The sequence below is a fragment of the Oryzias latipes genome, chromosome 22, assembly GCF_002234675.1.
Source record: "Oryzias latipes chromosome 22, ASM223467v1".
Classification (NCBI taxonomy): Eukaryota; Metazoa; Chordata; class Actinopteri; order Beloniformes; family Adrianichthyidae; genus Oryzias; species Oryzias latipes.
The window spans coordinates 22,203,864-22,231,751 of NC_019880.2; the positions used below are offsets into that span (position 1 = coordinate 22,203,864).

At 40.9% G+C, this 27,888-nt stretch overlaps 1 protein-coding gene across 3 annotated transcripts in view; it reads right to left on the reverse strand.

Moving 5' to 3' along the window:
- Positions 1-27,888, reverse strand: part of slc4a11 (solute carrier family 4 member 11) — a 144,791-nt gene that overhangs the window by 104,270 nt on the left and 12,633 nt on the right. For all 3 annotated transcript variants that reach the window (XM_011490712.3, XM_011490714.3, XM_011490713.3), the window contains exon 2: positions 5,927-5,977. In XM_011490712.3, the coding sequence (XP_011489014.2) occupies positions 5,927-5,977 (51 nt within the window). The remainder of the gene's footprint in view (positions 1-5,926; positions 5,978-27,888) is intronic.

Sequence of the window (27,888 nt, forward strand, 5' to 3'; positions counted from 1 at the left end):
TTCTATCTTTTTCTGCCTCAGCACAATGAAAGGGGCTATCTCCCAGCCACTTTGCTTAGGTCTCTGCACACAACCCACCTGGTGAAGAAGGCTCAACAGAGACTCTTCTTTCTCAAGAAGATTAAGAGGACCAGACTCTCAACAGAACTTCTAGGGGACTTCTGCAGAGCCACCATAGAAAGCATCCTCTGTCTGAGTGCCATGGTACGTTAGGAGAGCTGCACCACTCAAGACAGGAAGGACTTAGATAGATAGACAACTTTATTTATCCATTTGGGAGGTTCCCGCATGGAAATTGACTTGGCCTGGGGGGTCAAAACCGCACAGGCTCAGGGTAAGGCAGCCGGGTCCGACGGAGGGCTGGTCGTACCTGTAAACCAACTGTTTGTACCTCTTCCCTATGGAAAGAGATACGGGAAAATCCAAGACTGAGAAACAGCTTCTTCCCCAGAGCTGTGAAGTCCATCCACCCCCTACCCCCCTCACAGACTTAACACAACCCACTAATCTCCTTTATATACACTGTGACATGCTCTGGCTGCACTTTAAGTTTTTGTGCAATGATTATTCCTATTATACTGTACAGTATTTCTTACTTGTATAGGTATTTGTTGAAAAAGAGCAGCTGGAAATAAGTTTGTTGTGCACTGCAAAATGACAATAAAAGTTTCTGATTCTGATTCTAAGTTAGACCCATTTGTGACACATGGGTGATGCTGTCGTTACATCACTCTAGTTGTTGGTAAGGTGCGAGGACTGGCTCCTTACTGACCATGCAGGATGGGGTGATCAGGTGATACGTAGGATGCATGTAGGATGTCCACACACTACATTCTGACTGTCTAAATTCTCACCATCAGGCTGCACATAGGTTGTGCGCACTCATCACGTGAAAAGCACTGACGGCTCCCTGTGGAGTGTGGAGGCTTTGGGTGGGGGATTTGAAAAGACAAAAAATCCATATGACACGTCTGCGTCTTACCTACTTCTTCACCTTTACTTACCCATACCTGTTGTTTAAGTGTTCGCTACGACTTGTCACCTGTAGAAAACAAAGTGCATGTGCACGTGTTCTCTACAGGCTCTATAGTCTACGACCTTGACACTTCATGTGGGCCACCTGCGTGCAGATTTGCCCAATTTTTGTCCACTGAGGGCGCATATCCACCCATAAGCACAGTTGTGACTAAACCCCTTCATAAAGGAGAACTGGGACACCGCTGAAAGTAGGGGTGGGTGTGACGAAGTAGCGTAACAGGTTGCAGGACAGCGCCTGAACACCAGCCCTGATTGTTTGTCTCTTTTCTCCCAGCCCAGTAGCAGTTTATAGTTTCACTGGACACATGCACACCCCCAGGCAAACAAATCCCTCACATTTTAAATTTGTTTTAATTCTAAGGGTGCACACTTTGTTTTAAACAGAATCTTACTCACTGTCTAAGTATCCCTACACAAAAAGCCAAACCAGGGCATTGTACATATCAGCATATATATCCACAGGAAACAGGAAGTGGCTTCACATGTAAGAATTGTTTGGGTTATTTTTTATTTTTTTTGCTTTGTTTCTCTTTCTGTTTAATTGATTCTGTTTCTGCATTTCATTTGTTAAATCTTTTTTGTTGTTGTTAAGTATCTTTAATTCTGGAGTTATGTTTAAGAATCCTTCAGGGCAGGAGTTGCTTTGAAAGAAGTGTTTGGTTAACTGGCCTGTGGGAGGGGCTAAGTCTTTATAATGGGTGAACTTTTCCTGGTTGGGAGAGAGCAGTCTTGGTTGCAGTGGAGGCAACAGGCTCTCCCGGAATCATTTATATTCTTTCTATGAATATTTTAATGGGGGAAAATTGTAGTAGGTTTAGGGGTTGTCATCTGGACTTGGTTTTAAAGTTAGAAGAAGTTTCACCTCTTATCCAAAAGGCTTTGTCAATTCTGAATTAGCTGGTCGAAGAGCTGGTATATATGCGCTCATGGGGGAGGAGTCAGACCTGAAACTGGATGGTGTTGTCAACTTAGCCTATATGGTTTCGGGTCGTTAAGAGTCCTTTGTCCTCAGCTGGGGGTTGGGGAGCCAGTGACTCCCTCCCCAACTGGTCATCTCTTTCAGCTGTTAACGACCCAGGTGGAACTGGTTTGGTTTGTTTAGGTTTCAAAACACTGCTGTAGATGGATGGATTCTACAGCAGATGGATGGGGGAACAATAAAATCCCATTGTTTGGTATTTGGAGTCTGCTGGCTTGGTCATCTTATCTTCAAGTGATTTATTTATTCATTGCTAAGAAAACCCCGTCACAGTGGGGTAGAGGGAGGTGAAAGTGGGACTCACCCTTTGTGTCTACCTCATCCCGCCTACCCAGGTGTGGAGGAGCAGCAGCTCAACTTGACCCAGATGACATGAGAAATTTAAGGATGAACTCAATATCTTGCAGCTCTAATCTGTGCTGTTGCTGTGCCCGCTTCCGTTAGTGCCTCAGACTTACCAACCGGGCTGTGACCTTCAAGTCACCTTGGAAAAAAGCTCCTCCGACTCTACCAACAACGCACCCAAAGGTGTTTTACGTTTTTAAATTCACCCTAAACTGTTGTTTCTGACATATGGGGCTTCAAAAGCAAAATGTGCAATGCATCATTGAAATGGGAGGTTGATATTTTCTCACAAAATGACTCAAATAACCACTGAATAATTCAGTTCTCAGAACAGACAGGCTGAATGGGATGCTAAGCTGCCCCTCATAAGTGTGACTGATAAAAACAAGCATGCAATATGCAGAAGGAACACGAGCCGAGGGATGAAATGTGGTAGATATGAAAACATTGAATGATTGATGTGCATCCCCCACCTCCCCGCTGCCTTTGAGGTGTGTCGGGGGAGTTAGCACACTGACACAGAACACACTCGCATATAGGAACACGTTTGCATCCTTTGCATTCGGTGCCACAACTCTTCTTAGATGGCGACATGCTTCCCGTGTTCAGGACAAACGGTCAAAGTTCAGCTGAGATGTGCCTGCTGCGTGTGAACGTGAGCGGCAGAAAGTAGAACTGCTTCGTGTTCTTGGCAGTGACGGATCAGGTTTTAACTCAAAACCAAAACTTTAGGGACATGAGAGCACAGATCCAACAGAGACCCCCTCCTAAGTGCAAGGCAGAGCAGTCAAGCACATTTAATCCACTCTGGTCGTCGTGTGGATTCCAAGCTTCAACAAAATCCTCTAATAATGAACGACTACTATGACAATGAAGGGTAATGCTTATGCCAAAAATAATGTAATTGCATTTATGCTTTCACAAAAGGTTGCCTAATAAAGATAGTTATGCTGAGCCGCAGCATGGGAGCTGGGAATTTGCTGAGTGAATGGGAGTATTACAAGAAGGGAGTAATTGGCTAAGGGAGACGGGGGAGATCCAGGGCAGCTGTGTTCCATCCTGACGGCCTGTGCAGCACAAACTAATTGGGATCCTCTTCATGCTTGAAGGTAATGAAACTTCTGTTATCACAACAGTAAGAACTAAGTTCTTTCTTTCTTTCTTTATTCTTCAAATGCAGCAAAGTACGGAGCCCGTGTCCTGACATTAAGATATAAAAATATATCGTGTTCCCACAGATTAATATCTTGTTCCCACAGGTTATTATGTCGTTTGCACGAAATACTATTCCGTTCCCACAAGATACTATTGCGTTCCCTCAAAATACTTTTCCGTTCCCTCGAAATGATTAACTCGTGCGAACGCAATAATTATGTTGTTCGAATGCAATAATTAATCCGTTCGAACGCAATAATTATTCACGTTATAAGTCATACACGCAGATATGCTCTCTGTACGCCGGCAAAACCAAGCCGCTTTCAGCGGTAACTTCCGTGTCTCTGTGACCCATATTCGTTCAAAAAAGGAACATGAAAAACAAAAATGATCACTTTATTATTGTCTCAATGAATATAAGAAAAATATCAAAAGATTTATGATAACTAGGCTGCTTTGTCATACGATAGCTCCTGCTAGGCTACTACTAGCTCCGCCGCAGAGCTCTTTGATGTATGCCGGCATTTGGGCAACTGGCTGGTCTGTCGTCAGACAGCTGATATTGTAATTTAGGGTCGAACAGGAATAATAATATTCAGGACTTGTCTTTTATTAACTTTAGCAGTCAGTCGCTTTACATTCGAAGGCTATTAGGCTACATGCTAACTGACTAGCCAATCATGATCATATCCTGTTATTAATTTACGTCATAGATTTACAGCAGATACCTTCACATTTTTGTCTGTGTGTGTCTCATTACATTGCATTGAAGACACGGAGGATGTTTAGAGAACAGATTTATTTATTTTAAAAAGCACAGAAGCACCCATCGTATTCACGTTCACATGATCATCATCTGGTACGCCCTCCGGTCATCTTGCTGCAAAAAAGCCGCTTCCTGCCGCTACTTCCGTGTCTCTGTGAGCATTCAATAGGGGTAAAAATAAAAGCAAGAATGGTCGATCTGTGATTTTCTCGATGAAAATCTGAAAAATATCATATTAAGCTGGCTACTTCGCCTAATACACTTACCTTTAGCTCGTAGCATAACAACAATAGCAGTACGTCACGTTTCCCAGCATGCTTTGCTGCCAATCATTGGCCAATCACCGTGTCCCTGTGACCAAGGTCTAACAACAAGACCAATGATTGGCAGCAAAGCATGCTGGGAAACGTGACGTACTGCTATTGTTGTTATGCTACGAGCTAAAGGTAAGTGTATTAGGCGAAGTAGCCAGCTTAATATGATATTTTTCAGATTTTCATCGAGAAAATAACAGATCGACCATTCTTGCTTTTATTTTTACCCCTATTGAATGCTCACAGAGACACGGAAGTAGCGGCAGGAAGCGGCTTTTGCAGCAAGATGACTGAGGGCGTACCAGATCATCATCATGTGAACGTGAATACGATGGGTGCTTCTGTGCTTTTTAAAATATATAAATCTGTTCTCTAAACATCCTCCGTGTCTTCAATGCAATGTAATGAGACACACACAGACAGAAATGTGAAGGTATCTGCTGTAAATCTATGACGTAAATTAATAACAGGATATGATCGGCTAGTCAGTTAGCATGTAGCATAATAGCCTTTGAATGTAAAGCGACTGACTGCTAAAGTTAATAAAAGACAAGTCCTGAATATTATTATTCCTATTCGACCCTAAACTACAATATCAGCTGTCTGACAACAGACCAGCCAGTTGCCCAAATGCCGGCATACATCAAAGAGCTCTGCGGCGGAGCTAGTAGTAGCCTAGCAGGAGCTATCGTATGACAAAGCAGCCTAGTTATCATAAATCTTTTGATATTTTTCTTATATTCATTGAGACGGTAATAAAGTGATCATTTTTGTTTTTCATGTTCCTTTTTTGAACAAATATGGGTCACAGAGACACGGAAGTTACAGCTGAAAGCGGCTTTTGCCGGCGTACAGAGAGCATATCTGCCTATGACTTATGACGTGAATAATTACTGCGTTCGAACGGATTAATTATCGCGTTCGAACAACATAATTATTGCGTTCGCACAAGTTAAACATTTCGAGGGAACGGAATAGTATTTTGAGGGAACGCAAAAGTATCTTGTGGGATCAGAATAGTATCTTGTAGGAACGGAATAGTATTTCGTGCGAACGAGATAATTATCTGTGGGAACAAGATTTATTTTTATATCTTAATGTCAGGACACGGGCTCAGTAGCAAAGTGTGGAGCCAGGGCAGACTCTTTTTTTATACTGTAGCTCCAATCCTTAAATTGAGTTTTTTTCATCCGTTTCTCATTCGTTGGAGTTAAGATTCATGGCGGCTTTGGCTCAGTTTCATGTAGTCTCTGTTTTTCTGTCATTTTCTTTTTTTTTTTTTCCTTTATTACAGACAGTCAGTTTGTCCAGACGGGGGCTCACACTCACCCATTTCCTGAAAGAAGTATCCATTCTTGGACATCCCAGATGGAGGCGCCTCTGTAGGAACAAGACAGAAGATGAAAGTGATCACCGAGGATGAATGAGGACAGCAAGCTCAGCAGGGAGCACAGTTTCAAAAACAATTATTGTATATTTTATGTTTCGTCTCTGCTTCCAATCAAACTTGATTAAAAATGAATTAATTTGATAAATAAGTCTTTCAAAAACTCTTCCATCACCAGGATCCATCAACAGCATGCATTTATGATGTCAAGTAACCAGCATTGGGTAGTTTGGAGGTTCCGCTTTACTAACAAACTGCTGAACATTCTCTTCCAACTGCAGCTCTTCCACTAACATCACGTCTCTGATCAGAGCTGAAAGGGGGGATTCTGACAGAAAACACATCTCAAGAAAGACAATAGACTCTCCAAAGACTTTAATCTATAAATCTGAGCTAATTAAGTCAATGACAAAAATGACTTAATTAGACTGTTATGACCCTTGTCTTATTGGTGTATGCTTTTATTTCATTTGTATTTGATGTTTTGGATATTGAGTGTTTGTGTAGGGGGTAAAAGTACTTTTGTTTGTGTGTAGGTTCTGTTTTGTTTTTTTCAGGTGACCTGGATTGCTGCACTAAGGCCTTGTGGCTGCCCAGGATTGGAAGATGAGTGAGTGGTGGTGCTGGTGTTCAGGATTGGAGGGAGGAAGATTGATGGCTGCACGTGATTGGAGGATGGAACTTTAAAATCCTGGCACCTCCACGGCCCAATGGGGGGAAGAAGTCTTTGGCTGGAGTTTCTGTCTGTCCTTCCCCCCATTGACAAAACTTAAGTGTTTGTGTGAGGCCTTTTGGCTGTGTAAACTCCTTCGTGAAGCTTAGCTTCTTGGTGTAACTTGTATTAGGATTTGTGTTGTGTTTGTAGAGCAGTAGGGTTGAACGGCTATTATGTTTGACTGTTTTCTCCTGTTTTGGTTGAGGTTCAAGGAGACAGGTCAGACTCTGTCATTTATTTTTACTTTGGTTTCTGGAAGGTCAGGTAGAGCATTTGACATTTGAGTTAGTTATTTTTTGTCTGTTATTTTGGCCTGGGTTCACCCTGAAGTTAGACGCTCCTTTTTCTTTCCTCTACAGTTGGGACAATAAACCATTATTTGCACAGAAATTGGTTTTGGCAGCTTTATTAAATTTGGTGGTTTTTGAGGGCCTACTTTTTGCATTTTGGGTCATTTTCTTATTTTATTCTTCTTTATGTTATGCCCCACAACCTTAGACATAAGGTGCATATCATAATTGGGGGCTCGTCCGGGATTTGAATATCCGTTTGTGTATATCATTGTTTTTGATAACTGATTGCTTGGTTTCTGGTGTCCATCTGTTTGTTGGTAGTCATGGCTTTCAACTTCGATTACTTTGTTCTTGACCCACAGCTGCACAAGCTGGATGACTGCACTAAAGCAGATTTGTTAATCATTGCCAAGTATTATGATGTCTATATTCCGGCTGCGACTCGTAAGCCTGATAAAAAGTTAATGTTGAGAAGACACCTAGCGGAGCAGGGAGTCCTGCGGTTGTCTCCCACCAGGTCTCGGGTTGAAAGTGCGCTCAGGGATGATGACGGTACGTCAGCAGAGGCAGTAGAACCCATTGAATTTCCTGGCAAGTTAGAGGCAGGGATAGATGCTCCTGTGGCCCATGCAGGTGTTGTCTCTGACCCACTCATGCTTCTTCATGCGAGGATCCCCACAGAAGATCTCAAACACATCCTCCGAATGAAGTAAATAGATCTTGAATCTAAATCCCGTGAATTTGAGCTTATGCACCTGCGTGTGCATGCCCTGGAGCTGGGAAAAGACACACCTGCTGTTTCCAATGCCTCTGCGATCCCGTCATCTTCTGCTGCTTCACCTCAGTTTGACATGAGTAAACACATTGCTCTCGTTCCTTCCTTCAGGGAAACTGAGGTTGACTCCTATTTCAACGCATTTGGTTACATTAGGTTATTACTCTACATTAGGATGGCCAATGCAAAGCCCAGGAGGTTTGTACCACTTTGTCCATTGATGAAAGTTTAAATTATGATGTTGTGAAGGCCACTGTATTGAGAGCATATGAATTGGTCCCAGAAGCATACAGACAAAGGCATGTGGAAAATCAGCCACCCAGACATATGTGGAGTTTGCGAGGGAGAAAAGTGTTCGTTTTGATAAATGGTGTGCTGCTTGTAAAGTGGATGATTTTGCTCAGCTTTGGGAACTGGTGCTACTGGAATAATTTAAATCTTGCCTTCCTAAAAGAATCATTATGTATTTAAATGAGGAGAAAGTCACATCTTTGACCAGTGCTGCTGTACTGGCAGATGAATTTGTGCTGACTCATCGATCTGTGTTTTCCCCCAAACGTGTTAACAGTTCTCCAGCTGGCATTAGGAAGCCAAAAGCCTTGCTCAAAGTTACGCCGCACGTGGGAACTGTGCCTCCTGACAGCCGTGAGTGTTTTTACTGTCGTGAAAAAGGACATGTTATTTCTATCTGTCCTGTCCTTGCCAGGAAGGAACAGAAGAAAAACATAAAAATGCCTAAAAGTGTCAGTTTTGTTCAGGCTAGTCCTGCACTTTCATCTAAGTCAACTGGTTGCAAAGACGAGACAGATGAGGGTTTCAAACCTTTCATATTCAAAGGCATGGTTTCCCTCACAGAATCAGAAAAGGATGTGGTTCCAGTCACTATTCTGCGTGACACTGGAGCTAATCAGTCACTAAGTTCTGCTTAGCAGTCTCCTACCATTTTCTCCTGATTCTCCTTGTGGTTTTGACACTTTGGTATGGGGAGTGAAAATGAGTGTTATTCGAGCACCTATGTATACAGTTTACCTGCGTTCTCCACTTGTGTCAGGGCCAGTCGTGGTTGCACTCAGAGATCATTTACCTACACAAGGAATACGCATGATCCTTGGTAATGATCTAGCAGGAGATAAAGTTTTTCCTACTCCTGAAATCCTTGAAAGTCCTGTAGTTTTAAATACTGGTGCTTCTGTTGCTGACAACTCATGCACACATGCGAAAGATGGGTGATGTTCTTAATTTGTCCGATACATTCTTGTGCAAAGATGACAAAAATGAAATGGTTAAATCTGATGGGGAAAAACCTAAGAACAATGTGAATGATAACTTGTCATTTGTGGACGCTACACTAACCTTTGCTGTCGACAAGGAAGAATTTATGCAAGCTCAAAAGAATGATCTTTCGTTAGCAAACTGTTTTACTGCTGTTAACTCTAGCAGGAGAAAGTTGCCATACCACATTAAAAATGGTCTGTTGGTGCGTACCTGGTTTCCCCCTGCACTTGGTATAACCTAGGTTGGAATGTTGTTGAACATCTGGTAGTTCTACAGTTCTACGCAGGTCATTTAGGTATTAAAAAAACGACTAATCTTATTCTTCGACATTTCTTTTGGCCGGGTTTGAAGTCTGATGTATCTGCATATTGCCACATGTCATGTGTGTCAGTCAGATGAGTGGAAAACCTAATCAAAGCATTCCACCTGCTCCCCTGCACTCCAAAAGTTATCCAAACTGCCCAGGGCTCAAACTTCACATCTCACATCTTCAGTCAAGTCCTCAAAACGCTCTCCACTACACATCGAATGTTAAGTGCATATCATCCCCAGTAACAAGGTACCCTAGAACGTTTTCATCAGACCATGAAGTTTATGATTAGAAAACTTTGTTTAGAATCTCAAAAGGACTGGGACGAGGGGCTTCATTTTCTGATGCTGACATCTCGTGAGAGCAAACATGAATCTAAAGAAGAGCAGCTTAGTGAAACTGAATATGTAGTCAGTACTCCTGACAGAGCAAATCCAGGGTATGTCAACATGATCAAACGCTATTTTGATCGTGAGCAGACAGTTGTTGCCTCTGTATCTTCTGTGAACACCCCGTCTAAATATCACCCTGAAAGTGATGGTCTTCGCCAAGTAGAACCTTCCTCACAGCTCAACAATTCAGAGATTTTGAAGGACTTAGGCTCCTACTTGAGTCATTTGGCTGAATCTGAGAAGACAGAGGTTTCTTTATTAGATAAAGATTATGTCTCTCTATTTTCCGATATTCCAACTTGTACTTCAGTGATCTCCCATGACATTGGGGATAACGACCCAATAAAACAACATGCTTACCATATTAATCCTGTCAAGCACAACCAGCTTCAACAGGAGGTCAGCTACCTTCTAGAGAATGGTTTTGCTGTTCCTAGCTCCAGCTCATGAAGTTCTCCATGTCTGCTTGTACCCAAGCCTGACAATACTTTCCGCTTCTGCACTGACTTTCAAGAAGTGAACAAGGTCACCAAAACTAATTTGTATCCATTATCACGCATGGAGGATTGTGTTGACCGGGTTGGTTCTGCCAAATGTGACACAAAATAGGATTTCTTTAAATGTTATTGGCAAGTTCTGTTAACCTCTTGTGCATCTGAGATCTCTGCATTTGTTACTCCATCAGTTTTTACAATATACAGTTATGCCATTTGGTCTTAAAAATGCCCCTGCAACGTTTCAGCGCCTCATGCACACTGTTTTTTCAGGTGTAAGTAACTGTGAGGTGTATCTGGATGATATTGTTGTATATTCACCTACATGGGAATCTCACATGGCCACCTTAAGGGAAGTTTTTGATCGATTGTGTAAGGCCTCGCTAACCCTTAATTTGGCTAAATGTGACTTTGGAAAAGCCACAGTGTTTTACCTTGGTAAAGAGGTTGGTCAGAGACATGTCCGTGCTCTCAAAGACAAGGTACATGCCATTGTTAGTTTTCCTGTCCCCCAAAATCTCAAAGAACTTTTTCGTTTCTTGGGGATGGCTGGCTACTATCGTGGTTTTTGTCATAATTTTTTAGACATTTTAAGTCCTTTAACTAGTTTAACCAGTACAAAAATCCCATTTATTTGGTCAGCTCAATGTCTAATGTCTAAGCTGTGCCCCAGTTCTGGCAGCCCCTGACTTTGAACGCCCTTTTAAGTTGGAGGTTGATGCCAGTGCCTCTGGAGCAGGAGCTGTTTTCTTGCAAGAGGACGATGATGGTATTGACCATCCTCTCTGTTATTTCTCAAAACTTAAGCAAACTAAGCAAAAAAGTAGATGCTTGAAACAAGACTGTAAATATACTTATTGTAAATGTAAAATGGGACTTGTTAATGGGAATCAATAGGAAAGGGCTTCTTTCTGCAACCTGCCCCCAGTGGTTTTTGGTGGATTACAACATTTGGTACGTTCTAGCTTCCATCACGTTCTGGAAAAGAATGCAAAAACCGCAGACCCAGTTCTGCTCCAAATACTTTCCCTCATTAAAACATATATAGTTCAAACAAATGACATTTTTGATTGATGAACATAAATGTCCATCATTCTGTGTGCAAACTGGTAGAGTTAGTGAAATTGTCTATTAGAGCATTCATGATGCTTCAGCCAGCATCATTTTATCCCTTCTGAGCCACGTGATGCCACTTTTACAAGAAGGTTTTTAATTAAAAGCTTTATGTTTTTGAAGCAAATCTCTGCTACTTTCACCAGTGAAGAGGAACCAAATGCCTTTGTTTCCAGAGTCTTTTTCACTTAAGTATAAACAGAAGTGAAAATCTGGATCCTAGAATGTAAGAAGAAATGAAAAAGCACCTTTTCAATCCATATAAAAGCTGCTGCTTTGTATCTGATTTCTAAAAAAAAAATTGTCTTTTTCTTCATATATTCCTTGACCTGGTTGGCAAATGTCATGAAACAAAGGAGAGACAGGAAGGATTCAAAAAGAAACACAATATAGAGGTTTATGCATTTCCAAATATGTGACACCTCCAAAAATTCAACGCAAATGTAATAAAAGTGCACTACAAACTTACATTTATGCCATGTTACACATGTGAATATTTACATCAGGAAAACACACATATACAGTGGGGCAAAAAAGGAATTCGGTCAGCCACCAAATGTGCAAGTTTTCCACTTAAAAAGATGAGAGAGACCTGTAACTTTCATTATAGGTAAACCTCAACTATTAGGGACAAAATGAGAAAAATAATCCAGAAAATCCCACTGTCTGATTTTTGGTGATTTATGGTTAACATTTTGGATGATTGAGCAAGATTTCTGTCTCTCCCAGACCTGTAACTTCTTCTGTAGAGGATCCTCTGTCCTCCACTAATTACCTGTATTACTGGCACCTGTTTGAACTGGTTATCTGTAGAAAAGACACCTGTCCACATCCTAAAACAGTCACACTCCAAACTCCACTATGACCAAGACCAAAGAGCTGTCTAAGCACACCAGAACACCTGCACCAGGCTGGGAAGACTGGATGTGCAACAGGTAAGCAGCTTGGTGTGAATATATCACCTGTGAGAGGAATTATTAGGAGATGGAAGACATACAAGAACACCGATGAACTCCCTCCATCTGGGGCTCCCCCCATGATCTCAGCCCGTGGGGTCAAAATGATTGCAAGAACGGTGAGCAAAAATCCCAGAACCACACGGGGGATCTAGTGAATGACCTGCAAAGAGCTGGGACCAAAGTAACAAAGGCTACCATCTGTAACACACTATGCTGTCATGGACCTAAACCCTGCAGGGCCAGACGTGTCCCCTTGCTAAAGCCAGTACATGTGCAGGCCCGTCTAAAGTCTCCTAGAGAGCATCTGGATGATCTAGAAGAGGATTGGGAGAATGTCCTATGGTCTGATGAAACCAAAATAGAACTTTTTGGTAAGAACTCTACTCGTCATGTTTGGAGGAGAAAGAAATATTTTTTTAACCTAGACAGGAGTGTTCCGCTCTTGAAATATTTGTTACAACTGCTGCCCTGCAAACCAAATCAACCTCCCAATGCAGACAGCTGTATGCTAGCTAAACAACACTAATGCCAGTTGTGTTGTGCCTTCAAATGTTCAAATAAACGCGGTTAAGATATAATGATTGGCTTGATTGACTGTTTACAAAGCCTACCCACTTTTTTCCATCAACGTCATTATAATTACTCCACCACAAATACACTTGCTGGTTCTACTGTATTTATACATAGAGATTTACATTTTATGCATCATTCCTACTTTACAAAACAGATTTTCTACTCCCTATTTTGAGACAGTTGGGTTGGGGATACATTAGATTGCATTAGAATTGTGGGGAATTACACCCCACAGTGGGAGATTCATCACTCAGATAAAAGGTCTTTTGAATTAATTGCTAGACTCAATGTGTTATTAATGCATATGACTGATGGGTTTCCCTCTGCAGATCTTTTCTGCAGAAGGCAAGGTTTTTTTTCTCCACTCAGTCAGCACATTTTAAAGACTTCTAACCTTTCTTTAGTTCACTTTAGTTATATGTATTTTGAACAACTATTCAACTTCAACTTCAACTCACTTCTGTAGGTGTTTTGTGAATTCAATGGAAACATCATCACTTGAAAGCCCATCTGACTACATTCATGACCACATAACCATTAGTTTGTTTGCAGGTAGGTCAATACTTGTGAATAAAGATACAATTTTCTGCAAATATCTAATAAAGAATATGTGAAGAAAAAAAGTAAAAACAACAATCCTCAGCTTGAAATTGCAAAGTCTTTTTATGTTATCAAATATTTCGTCAACACTCAAGACATATTTCTAATGCCCTCTATGGAAAACTCAAAGCAAGACCCAAACCTATGTCGCCAGGGTCCTACCCTGGGGCCAGACTAGCGACCCTAGGAACTCTTCCAACGAAAACCCTGTTTGTGTAAGCCTGAAAAGATCACATAACAACAAAAAAAATAGTTCGGGCTCTGAATCCTAACTCCTCCCAAGAAGTTGGGACTCCACCCTGGAGTTGCCTACGGTGAGAGACGGCGAGGCGGTGTGGGTTTGCTGAATGCCTCCCAGCTCAGTGGTCATGAGTTAAGGTTCACCATGGGGAACAAGTGGGTTGTATACATGTAAGCTTTGGGTTGGACCAGGTTTTTTCATATGGTTTCAGCCTATAGGCCAAACAGAGTAGCCGTCTTGGAGTCTCCAAGGTGGGTAATAGAACTAGGAAGGAAAAGGGAAAGAGATTTAAAGGGGGAAAGTTGCAGCGGCTGCTGTAAAGCCATCACTGTATCAATCCATTGCAGGGAAGAAGAAGCTTAACCAAAAGGCGAAGCTCTTGATTTACTGGTGAATCTGTGTTCCCCCTCACCTACGATCATGAGCCGTGGATCACAACTGATAGGATAAGATCCTCGATCCAAGTGGCCGAAATGAATTTCCTCCACAGAGTGCCTGGTGAGGAACTTGGAGGAGAGTTTCTGCTCCTCCACATCAAGAGAGGGCAGTTAGGTGGCTCAGACATCTCTTTCAGATGCCTCCTGGATGCCTTCCTAGGTAGGAATTCTGGGAAGATTCAGGATGCACTAGAAGAATGATAAACCTCGGCTGACATGGAAGCCCTTTGGGGTCCCAGTAGACCTGGAGGAAGTTTCTGTGGACTGGATAAGAGCATGAAAATGGATGGATGGGATTTCAGTTAACTCTGTGGAAGCTCAGTGTGCAGGGTTCAGTGCAAAAACGTCTATACTGTAAGATGTCAGAACGTGCAAATGGCACTGCATTACAAAGAGTAACCGCTCCGTTAAAAGAAAAAGGATCACAAACAACTTTAGAACATATATTGCAAGAACGTTTGCCATGACATCCATAAGAGAAGTCACACAGTTTTGTTGCAAAGAAAACCCAGCTGTCTTGTCTGGACTAAGCCTTGTTCAAAATAAAGCAGTTAACAACATTCAAAAAAATTACTTCATAAAAGTCAGCCAGCAGTTCTGACCTCCAGCACTATTACCTTAAAAGTTATTTTGTTATTAACGGTAAGTTATTATACGTTACTAAAAACTTCCTTTTCTCTGTTTTTTTTTTAACAAATGACAACTTACTGTGTCACATTTCTATTCAAGTGATACTTTCAGTTTTAAATTATTCTGTCTTTTTCTAAGTTTGATTACTTAAATTAAGCAGAATCTAAATTAGGCCTGCACAATATACCGCAAATTTATCGTTATCGCAATATCAAGCAGTGCAATATCCATATCGCAAAAGTCAGCAAAAATCGCAATAAATGGTTACCTTAAATGTGCTAAAACAATCCTATGGCAGCTTGAAGCATTTAACGAATCAAATAAATCCATTTTTGCATTTGACCAATTGGATGGACCCTTTCCGATGTTGACCAATCAGATGAGCCCTTTCATGTTAGATGTTTGCCTCCTACATCAACGAGGGTCATTTGGAGTATCATTTTTTTAAACTGTTGCAATGAGATGGTAATGATGTTCTTGGTTGTTTTGCCATTTGTTTATATACCGCAAATTATATCGTTATCGCAATATTGATCACTAATATCGCACATCGCAAGTTTTGCTCATATCGTGCAGCCCTAATCTAAATTAATCTCATTTGTAAGATTTGGAGTTTTCAAGCAAAAGGGCTTTTTTTTCCCTCAGCTGAACCTTCTAGATATCTATTGTTAAAAGAGATTAGTGGAGGCGATCTCAGACATGTTATTGTGATGCTCTTTCTTTAAAGGGCCCATAATAATTTTAATTCCTCATTAAAAAAATAAAATATCCCCAAAGTGGTATTTTGATCCATACACACATTTCTGAGTATTCTTCCAAAAAGCTGCTCTCTGAGCACCAGCCCCTCCCAATCCATGAAAATGAGTGTGTCCTTACATTATGACATCACAAAGTGAGGGACCGCCCCTTCCAGGCAGAGTCTGAGCTGCCAGCTCCACCCCCAGCTTAACAAACACGTCCACTTCTCTTGCAAAAGTTGGGATGTTGTTTATTTTCGAGGGCGAAACGCAGACACGCTTTCGAGGCTGACTCAAGGATGACGTAGTAAAATGGGCGGGGCTTCATAGATTCGTACTTTCGGGTTGGAATAGAGCTCAGGAAAATAACTAATATTTAGTCAAAAAAAATTGCTCTCTGTTGTGCCAAAGGCAATATATATCCTATATATCGATATAGCTTAGTTTGAAAGGCTTAAAAATGGCACGCTATATTTCCTTTAAAATTTTCCAACAGTTTAAAACTTGTTTCTGTTCTGTATAAATATAAAAACTTCTTTGACATGTACCCACACATTAATGCATATAATAATGGAGTTTGGGAATGAGGCTGTGTGATTCACTTTTGGAAGAAAGAAAAAAACCACAACCATGTTTTTTAACTTAGAAACATCAGACAGACGTCGCTTACAACACACACTTTTCATCTAAAAGGTCTTGGCTCTCCTTGTACGATACAGCACCTGATAATCTACAACGAGCTTTGCTCCCAGGCAAGCAATCACTTCACAGAGGGAGTGAGCAGCCTTTTACAAAATGGTGGATATCTCATTTTGGAATTAAACCTATAATCTGGAGGGGCGCTCGACGGCAGACCCATAGAGAGGGAATCAGAGTACAACATTTTGGAGTTTGTCTGGCGGCCCTGTGGATGTGTGCAGCATGAGGATGGAGCAGAAAATCAGGCAGACATGGAGAGGGGACACTTTGAAGGTTACTTAAACATCGTCGCTCATCGCGCAGGAATGACAGGCTGGGGGTGGGAACGCCGATCGCCGTGCTTATAGACTTTCCAGTGGCTTTTCCTAAATTAAAGAAAATATGTCTCCATGTTAGATATCTCAATATTTTATAGGTTATTTGATTATTTGAACAATGACGCAAAAGAATCATGTGAAAAATTGACATTTTTGGAAAAATGATATGATTTTTGCAACAAAAGAAAAATGTTTAGTTTAGTCATGATTTAATCTTTTTTTATTCTACTGAACTTTAACTCAAAAAAAGATGACTACAACGAAAGACTGATTGTATGCGTCACTGTTGCATTCTGAATTGTCGTGTGAATATAAACTGCAAACAATAAAGCAAAAATCAGTCGATGAACCATGACTCTGCAAAGTTAGACAAACATTTCCTGCACAGGTCTGCTGAGCAGTACAACACAAAGAGTTGAAACAAATGGAAACACATTCTACTAATGAATGGAAAATGCCACAAACTGTTGCCTTAGCAAATAAAATGAAAGTAAGCATCAGTAATAGTATTTACACAACAAATCATATTGATTTTTAGACATTATGTAAACGCTTGAAGTCATTTTTTTATTTACATGTCAAATAAAGAGCAGGTACTGTTCATGCTTTGGACTTTCTCCCCCTGTCCGTTTGTAACCAAACATATTTTATCATTATTATAGATTTAGTGCATAAAGTATGACATTATGTTATTTTTTTTTAAAAAGCATTGTTACTAAAGTGGCCAAAGAGAGAGGACAAAACAAGACTGGAGACGAGAGGGTCACAAATGGAAAAAAAGCGAAATCTTTGTGTTTGCCTGTTGGACTGCTCATTTATTTATCTGGGACATCAAGGCGGCTTTCTGCGGACGCCGCGCCTCTGAACTGTGGCTGAGCGTTGGGATCAGGAGGATTCATGTCGAGCTGTTTGGTGCTGACAGATGCAGAAATAGATTTAGAGGAATTAAAGTCCATGTTACATTTATGCCAGTTCAATAAAAACAAAGCTGGAATGAGTGACGTCAACTCTAGAAATGTAATAAACAGCAAAATAATATTTTTTATTTCTTTTTTTTGAGATGACTAGAATATATTCTACTTTTCACAATGTCCTAAATGCAAGTTCCTGTTGTCGACTCTGAAGCCCAAATAGGCAAACGCATCTTTTGTTGCATTATTTGTAATGTTTATGAGTGAACATGTTTCAATGATGTTCTGACCACGCATACATAATTATTAAAGCTGATTAGAGGCCTTTCCCATTCAGTACGCTCTGATGATCTTTCAGAAGCGGCTTCATTAGCAGTCATGATGGTCATTATGCAGTGGAACTGAATCGGATTTGCTTTAACAGTTGGGTAAGAAAGATCCAGGAACAGTGGTGATCTCCCACTTCTGAATCCATGTATTTACCGCTCACTAAATGCCATCTGTCCATCTTCTGAACCCGCTGAATCCCTTACGGGGTCACAGGGCTGCTAGAGCCTATCCCAGCGAAGGCGGGGTTCACCCTTAACACGGCGCCAGTCTGTTGCTCAAACCCCTCACACACACATGCACTCCTAGGGACAACTTAAAATCCTCAATTAACCGGAGCCACATCCGGCTCAGTTATCTCCTTTATCAAGCTCTGCAGGCTGATAATGACAGTCAGCCAAGGCAGGTGTTTTTGAGCAGGGTAGCATTTTAAAAAGACTGCAGTGTTCTCTGAGGACCAGGGTTGGGAAACAATGTCTTAGAGAGCAGAGGTCCCCGACTTTCTGCAGTAAAGACCTCCAAACAAGCTTCATGGAAGGGGCTTGTATGACTGAGAAGCTGCTGAAGTTTCTAGATGGCAACCACACCACCACTAGACTCTAGAGCAGTGAAGATGCACTTACTAAAGGCCTTACCCATCTACTAATCTGTTTGATGCTTTCCAGGACAATGGTCCTTTCCTGATGGCATTCAGTCAAGCGAGGAGCTTGGTGGAGGTAGAACTATTGTGTGGGGTTGGTTTTCATGATGGAACCTAAATGCTTCAGGATCCCAAGTTCCAGCCTGCCAATTTTCTGAGAACATTTGAGGAATAGGAAGTGTGCAGGAAGTGTGCAGCATATTGCAACAATAGAATCCAAAAGGACACAAGGAGTTCACATAGTACAATAAAAACATTAAAGGGCATCAATCCTGCCATCATATTTATCCATATATATTGTACTTTGGCTCACACAAAAAAAAAAATATGAATTATTTTCGGAGTTCAACCCGGAAGTAGGACGACTCGATCTCTGAGGCTCTACCTTCTGCTCCTTGTGGGTGTCGCCCATTTCATGACGTCATCGTAGAGCCGGCCTTGGCAGCGTGTCTGCGTTTCGCCCACCAAAACGAACAACATCTGAACTTTGGCAAAGATGGATATGCAAATAGTTTATATAAAAGGGAAGCATTTAGCTGATCACCGCTAGCTCCATGGAGAAAGTGTGTGTGTTAGTCTGACAGCACAGACTCTTCCTGGAAGGGGCTGTTCTTCACTTTGTGATGTCACAATGTGAGGACACACTCATTTTCATGGATTGGGAGGGGCTGGTGCTCAGAGAGCAGGTTTCTAGAGGAAGACTCAGAAATGAGTGAACGGATCAAAATACCACTTTGGGTTGTTTTTGTGAGAAATTAACATTATAATACACTGAAAAGTTCAAAAAGTAGATTTAGCATCATTGCGAACCCTTTAAAACATAACATTTGTAAAAAGTCAAAACACTGAAACAAAGAATCATAAAAATAAAGAAATCTGTGATCATGAGGAACAGTTACGCTAGAATTCAGTTTCTTAGAGGTTTGCCTTGAAAACATTTCATGAGGGTCGTTTGTTTAGTGTCCTGTTCTTTTGTAAGATATTCCAGCCAAAGATTATTAATTGAAAATCTACCAGTGATACTGCCCTTAGTGGAGAGACAAGGTGATCCCACTCATTTATAGTGGGATGTGCATTTATGAACCCTAGAAAACACTGTCCAGCATTTAAAGGCACAAAGACGATGCATTCATATAAAGAAGATCACCATAATCTAGCACAGATGGAAAAGGTTGCTTCTTTGCTAAGTGGCAGCTCGAACATCTTCACCTTCTTTTAACGTCAACATTTTCATAAAGGAAGTAATGTCACCATTAGTATCTACATCTCTAATATTAGAAGAGCTTTGGACACATTCCCGTTCAAGTTGAAAGTACAGCAGAACTGCCTAACCACATTTCAACTTTCCCAGTCAGTTCACCACATCTTTGCATGTACAGAAGAGAAGAAGCAGAAGAAGTACTATTTCTATGCATTTATTCTGATAATTTCCTTTTTTTAAGGTGTATTTTTTGAAAAGATATATTTTTAAAGAAAGAACTTGCATGCATGGGCATGTTTCTGTTGTCTTTTTTGTTAGAAACGAGGAAGCAGTGAAACAGGAAGTCATAGCACATAGTGCATCTCATTACCTTCACTGTTTTGCTGCAGTACATGTGTGTTGGGGGGGGGGGGGGGGTTGCGTGTCTACCTTACAGACTCAGCCCTTTCATCACCAGCCTATACATGTCAGCCTGTTAAGATAACAATTTACAAATCTGCAAGCAAAGCCTGACAGCCTCCATCCCTGCACTCAGCGCTTGATGTTCTTCTGCTACAAGACGAATGACAAACCGCAAACTTCCTCCGAACTGAGACAAAAATGTACAGAAACATGCGCCTCTTCTTTCCTTTTTTTCCCCCCTCTTCAGTGTGCCGACCAGCACGGAAAGCACTTTGACAAAGAGAAAGCAGGGGGGGGTTTCAACAGAGCAAATGTTACTCAATACGTTTCAATGATTTCTATCAGCAGAATCACAGCTACCGCGGGGGGGCTAAAAATTAAACACCAACAGACGCTTTCATCTGCTTTGAATCCCCCGCCTGATTGTTTCTTTCAAAGGGAAGAAAGTAGCGACAATATGACTTCCAGCTGTCACATAGATCTGAAGTTAACACGTCACCTTCTACTTTCAAGGCTGATTCTAGGACTTCTCTGAGGAAGTGTCGGCGTACGCTCCCAGTCCGTCCTTTATAACACATGACAGAAACGGATCAGATAGAAATGTGTTCAAGCACAGACTGCCCACTGAGACTAGAGCGGGCTTTTCCTCAAACACAGAAAAACAGCTAAATGTGTAACGTAGCTCTAAGCAAAGCCACATCAAGGAGCTACCGTTGATTTTCTGTGACCTTTCTCCAGCACCTGCAGAACTGTTATCACTTCCAGGGCAGGAGAAACCCCCTCATCTTCTACTGCTCAGATAATAAAGCCATACGTTTGACTTGTTTCTGTTGTGATAAACGGATACCTGCAAACACAGGTGTCTGTGGAGAGTGGCAGACTCTCACCAGAATGTTTCAAAGCGCCGAATTCCCTGTCTCCTTTCTTCTACTGAAACCAAAATACTGCTCTGTTTCCTTGGTGATCGGAGCATCGGATGACAAAATAAGTATGTGAAAAAGCAAACCAATTTTCACCATTGATGAGTAAGCATCCCGACTGTAGCTTTAGCCCCCCAGGGGGCATTCACCTAAAATGTGACAGCCCGGAAAAACAATGAACAGGTATTAAAATGTGGAAACATGTCAATGACCAGAAAAAAAGAAAAGCCTGGTCTTTTGATAAAATGACTCCAGAGCTGCAGCACTGAAACATGCAAACATAAGCCGCTGTGCTAAGCCCTTTTTTCTCATCAAAGCAGCTTTGGCCTCTTCCAACGATATTAGTCATTTTCCTAATTGTATAGTCGTGACATTTGATATCCAACATTTTAAGTGAGGTCTGCAGAGTTCGAGATGGTGATTGCAGACTTTTAACAACTGCAGCCATAAAATAACAAATTATTGCACATTTTGATATTAAGAGTTGACAATCTGGAACGTGAGAAGATTACCTCAACTCTTTTTCCCTTTTTGCTTTTTCATGAAGCATTCTGCACGTCAGATTGTTTAAAATGTCCTTTTCATTTCTTGACGATTTGATAGTTGTTGCTGTGAGATCATTGTCGTCTTCGTTAACTTACATCCAAATGATTAAGACAAGCAAACTCCCAAAGGTCCAGCTTTTAGGAAAGGTCCTCACTATTGATTATAATCAGTCAATGAAGTGGATTTAATTGGCATCCTATTCAAGAAAGCCTGATCTATTAAATGTATTTTACTGTCTTAAAACCAGTCAGGTTGAACCATTTCTTCTTTCTGTTGGCTGACAGAGTAGGGGGCTGTATTCAGACTTTTGTGGGCACGCTGGCATTTACTTCAATTGGTTTAATATCAGGTGACTATACAAACTCTTGAGGGATGATACATCTTCATTGTATTTAATAAGGCAAACCTAAATGTGTTTTTCTACTCAACCCTAAAAACCTTTCATTGATAGAGCAGTAGAGTTAAATTCTGTCATTTCTACTTACGGTTGAGTATGAAGGCTGTGTCTCATTGCTACTATGAACATTTTGCGCATTTTCCCCGTATGTCGGTCTTTTCTGACTCATGCGTGATATACGTAACTCATGAGTGTTTCTTGCGTTCGTCTTTTGTCTATTTCCATCGAGGGTTTCGGCCGACGGCTCTTTATGTGAATTCGGTTTAAAGCCGTTTAAAATGTTTGGTCGGTCAAGAAATACGCAGTTGGGGCGTTCTTTACATAAATTTTACACAACCGTGTGTGATTTTTGCGAAATGCACATGCACATTTTTGGCTTTCCACGTGTGTCTAACAGACTTTTCATGCTTGAACCACCAATGTATCATTTTTATATCACGTATACGGTGCATATATCACGTTAAAATTACGTAATTGACGCTCGAACTTTGTTCGTGGATCTGAAGTCAAGACCTTCCAGTCTCAGGAAAGACACTCCACCTCCCCCGAGACCCCTCAACTAGCTCCTCTGGATGTGGAGGAGCAGCGACTCTACGGCAAGCTCTCTGGTGGCCGAGCTTCTCTCGCTGTCTCTAAGGGAGTTCCCAGGCCACCCTACAGAGATGGTTCATTTTGGTCGCTTGTACCTAATAGATGTTTTTCTTGGCTCAAATTAATTTGACAATCATTTTTTGTCATTTTTTATATAATCAATAAAATAAAAAGTGAGAGCTGCCTTATCCTCAGCACGGTTGTTGTTGAATGTCAGTTTAGTCTTCTTCTTATCACCACAAACGAAAGCGCTGGAGAACATCCAGATGGACGGAGAACAACCAGACCTTCATGGATTGTTGATATCGTCACACTTTAGATGAAGGAAGAAAACCAGAGACAGATGCAAACAATGAGACCAAACACTCTTTAACAGTATACATTTCATATAAGGACAAGGGGGGGGGGGAACTGGCTCAAAAGAAGCCGTGGCCAACTCCCAACCTCTGTTCTCAATTTTGCCCCCAGCCAAATGTTACAGTCTCTCAAGAGCACAGGAGAAGGAGATCATCAGTGAAGCTCAGATTTAGGCTGACACGTCAACAGGTCAACAAAACCCAAACCGTCAGAGGAAGAGGAAATTCGGATGTATGTCTACACTAAACACATTTATGAAAAAAATAAAATAAAAAATAATAATAATAATTTGGCAGCAAAGAAAAGTGGAATGCAGGGAAACGTTGCTGGTTACAAAAAAACTCCTGAGATTAACAAATGTACACACTATTATTTGAATGAGATGCAGTTTAAAGGATCAAAGGTGCAGCTGCAGCAGTTTTAAATGAAAAGATGACAAAACACAACTAATGTAACCCCTGAGGTGAACTAGGAATCCTGTTCTGGGAGGAATTAGGATTGATCAAGACTACATGGAGCTACACCTTAGCTTTCTATATGATTTCTGATTACTGCTGGTACTATTTTCATTTATTTACAGCATATAAAATAATCTTATATTCATAAAATCAATACTAGAGTTAAATAGATTTTCTCTTGGTATTGCTTTCTATGAATATTTTCCTTAGTCATGAAATATGTTTTATTATCAAAGATCCAAACAGAAGAATTTTTATCGCATCATATATACTGCGATTTCTATAATAATCCTGACTTCATTTAATTCAATCTATCTGCAGGTTTATGAACAGACCTTCAGCTTTTATAATCTTCCTCTCCAACAGATGAATTTGTATCTCCAATAGTGTAGACTGACATAACTAAATATACGACATCTAAAAAATAATTTCTTTTATTAAACCAATCATCTAATTATTGCTCTAATTAAAATCCATCTTTATCAGAGGTTTGAGGAAACAAAACAAAATTGGACAAATAACTCTTAAAGTGAATTAAAAAAAGAAGAGAATGTGTTAAACAGAACGTTAATGGTGATGATGTTTCAAATTTGAGTCAGTTGTCAAGAATTATGAAAACGTGAAATGAAACTTTTGTCTGAAGTGAAACAGATTTCAGATCATTTATTCTTACAAGCATCTGAATAATTATTGGTTTTGGATGTTTTTCAAATCCATGTCAAACACCTTGTGATACATTTTTTTTTTATTTAATTGATTCTCTTTCATAGTCTATGAATCAGTTACATATCAAAATGAAAAGATGATTCTGACTGATCCTGCAGAATCTCAGGGGGGAGGAGTTTGACGTAACCTTATAGTTTCTTTTGGTAACAGCTCCCAACCAGGTTAGGTTCACAAACTACCTTACCACCAGTGACGTGAGGTCAGATGAGACAAGTGAGGCTCGGCCTCACCTGTCATTGTGATAAAACAGAAAAAAAGGTACACTGATCCATGTTAAAGATACATTTTCAGTTTCAGACCCTTCTACACAGTTTCTGAGGTCAAAATGGCTGAATTTGAGGGTTGCGCGATCACAGACGGAGCGGAACCTCCGGGTGAAGCTCCGGAGATCTTCCATGTCTTACTGCAGGACTCAGTTTACAGTGACGTGCGGTCAGAGCGCTGACTGTAAGGGCGCAGAACAGGCTGCCGGTGAGGCGAGCCTCACTAAGGGGCAGACGTGAGCTGATAGCTGCTTTGTGGCTATACTGATGCGTTATCAGAAGCAGTTCACGCTGCTAGAAGCTAATCCAGACTGTTCCAGAGGCACCAAAGGTACTGCAGCTGGCTCTCACTCTACCAGATACAACAGCATCAGTGGAGAGGTCATTCTCTGCATTAAAAAGACTAAAAACATACTGTAGTGGCAGTCACGTACATGTTGGGTCTGCTGTCCGAGATGGCAGCGCGGGGAAATGTGGGATACAATCCCCTTTACCTGCTCTGGTCAAAATTGGGTTGAGCACGGGATTTTCTTTTGCCTTTGTGTCCTTGGCTGTTATATGTAGTTTCACCGTGTTCTGGATGCTTCTTTTTTGCACCATCTGTGTGTGTGTGTGTGTGTGTGTGTGTGGGGGGGGGGGGTTGATGCCTCCTGTGCAATGTAGTGTTATGCGTTCCAAAATTAAAGCCCAAAGTTCCTCTTTCTTGTCTCTCTGCCTCTTCATCGTGGCGTTGCTACAATACAGTAGAACCAGAACCAGAACAGACCAAGGACGTCTTTCTCCATTGGCCATAATCTCCACTGAGAGGAAGAGACTCATTAAACTAAAGGAAATACAGAAGACTTCTCCACAAAACGCTCTCTGAGCTGTTGGAAAAGGATCGGCGCATGAACTCAAAAAGTGAGGTATTTGAAAACAAAATTTTAGGCCTATAATAATTATTTTTATGTTCATTTTCACAGACATAGTTACTGAGGGTCAAAATGTAATGTGTTCTGAACACATCTGTATAGTTTAATTTGTTTACAGTTTATATGAATAATTTATACACAAGAAGAGTGTTCCATCCATATCTATAAAATAAATATTCTCTGTAGGACAAATATGTTCTTGTGTGTATCTTATATGCTGTTTCCTGCTGTTGGATAAATGGTGAAATATTCAGCTGCAATTGTAAATGCCTGACTGTTTAGCCTGAGTTTACTTTATTTCCACCTGAACCTGATTAGGACCTTCGCTCACTTCCTGACATTGATTTTTATTCTTTTTGTTTTTTGTGCTTTCCCCCCCCCCCCACCATTTTTATGTCATTCAAATGTAAATAAGTCCAAACACTAAAAGAGATGTGTCTTTTTCATGGCCAGGGAGGTCGACCTGGGAGTGGACCCAGAAACTCTCTCTTTTGGCCAAAGTCCCACTGAATACATTTGGTAACACAGCAATACAGACTAACCCAATGGTGCTTGGTTTAGAAAAGAGTACAGTTTTCATTTACTTCATTTATAATTAATAGTTAAAGAGTTTTGAGGAAGAGACACAGTGAATGTCCCGTTATTGATGGTTTTGTTATTTACTGACATTGGTCTACTGAGTTTTCTGAAATCCAGTCAACTCAGTCGTCTACCAGTAACTCTAGAGCCTTTTTATGCCGCTCTCTGCAATTTAGAAATGCATGTGCAAAATGTTTTATTTTCCAGCAGGACTTGGATCCTGTCCACACTGCCAGAGGTACCAGTCGTGGCTTTAATGTTCCTTCAAGTGTGTCACTGGGCGCGATTGTCCAGCAGACACTTCTGACCTGAACCTGATAGAAACATCTGTGGACTGTTAACAAGAGGAAGACGAGAGACTCCAGACCAGACACTGCAGAGGACCTGAAGGCAGCTATCAAAGCAGCCTGGGCTTCCATTACACCTCTGCAGGGCCACAGGCTGCCCACCTCCATGCAACAGCACACAAATGCAGTAATTCAGGCATAAGGACGCCAAGTATTAGGTGCAGAAAAATGAACAGTTTAGATGTTGGATTTCTGAATTTATTCGTTTTTTTAATGGAAGAATTTTTGTGTAATGGTTCTACGTATTTTGTAAGTTCAAAACTACTGATTATCCCCTTCATATAGTTTACAAAAAACACAAACACTGCCACTGTAAAACAAAAGGACACTTTTATGAACTTAAATCATAATCCAATTAACACTCTTCTTCACATTTGTCCCACCCACAGTAAAGACCTTGGATGTTATTACTTTAGAAGACTATTTTGCAGGCTAACAAGCACTGTTCCCCATAAAAAAGACCAGTAATGCCCCCAGCAATAATTACAATATGTAAAACAACACAGAAGAACATACAAGTGTCTCTACAGAGAATGACTTGAAGCAAGAAAACAAAACATTGTCTTCTTTAAAAGACAATATCCCACAGAGAGAAAAAAGCCTAATGAGCAAAAATAAAAGGGCTGGAAAGGCACAGTTCCAACATGTCAAGCAATATCCTAAAATGTTAGAGACAACCACAGCTAACAGGCTATTATAACAGCTGTCATTGCATAAGCGTATCAACAACCCCCCACCGCCAAAAAAAAAGCTAAAAAGTATTTTGGCCTATTAGCTAATAAATACAAAATATGAAAACAAATTTCCAAATAGACCTTTTTTAAGGGACGTGCCAACATCTCCGCCACTGTCTGCGGTTACTTCTGGTTTACGGAGAGATCGCCAAAACTAACAACTGAACGTTATTTAGCCCCAATTCTAGGTAAATAAGTAAGGGTTATTGGTCGACGAAGTGCGCATGATCAGAAATTATACCATGGTCCGGGTGAATACTCGTTTCAGATTGGTTGCTGGGTATGCATTAAAAAGTGATAATGCACAGTGATAACCGCACGCCCGAAAAAGTAGTTCAGGTCACCTATCTCAAATTTTCTGTATTACTACGCTGGCTTCTTTAAAACAACCCTTAGCTTCACAATCTGGTCAAAAACAAGCGGTAAGACCTGAACTTTCTCTCTGAACTGATGCTTTATTAAACCCATCGGAAAGATCAGCATATATATATCTCCGAATCTCGACTGCAGCGGTGGTGCGGCACCTTGTCACCTTACCATGACAAGTTGTTGCACCACGTGACAAATAGTCCACTTTTCGTAAAAAAAAAAGCGATCTAAATCGGGGAAAAAACAAGACTTACAGAACTAAAAACTGGTTGATATTAATTTATCTTTTAAGTGACTACGGCATAAGCGGGTTAATGGGCTTTGAAGTGTGCATTGCAACGCACCCTGTGGAAGCCTTCCGCAAAGTGCGTTAAAAAGTGATAATGCACACTTTGTCTGCCATTAACCCTTACTTAACACACGTCATGGAGGCCTAAACTGGTTAATATTCAAGCAGTTTTCAGTATTTTATTCTTGTTATTTTTTCGGTATGGATCGATTTTTTTTTGTACAAAAAGTGGAGTATTTGTGATAATTTGTGCGCATTGTCACAGTAACATGACAAGGACTGAGCCGGCGCGGACCTTGACTGTAGTGGCAAAGGAAAGCGATATCTATGCTGATCACGATGGGATGAATAAAGCATCAGTTCAGAGAGAAAGTTC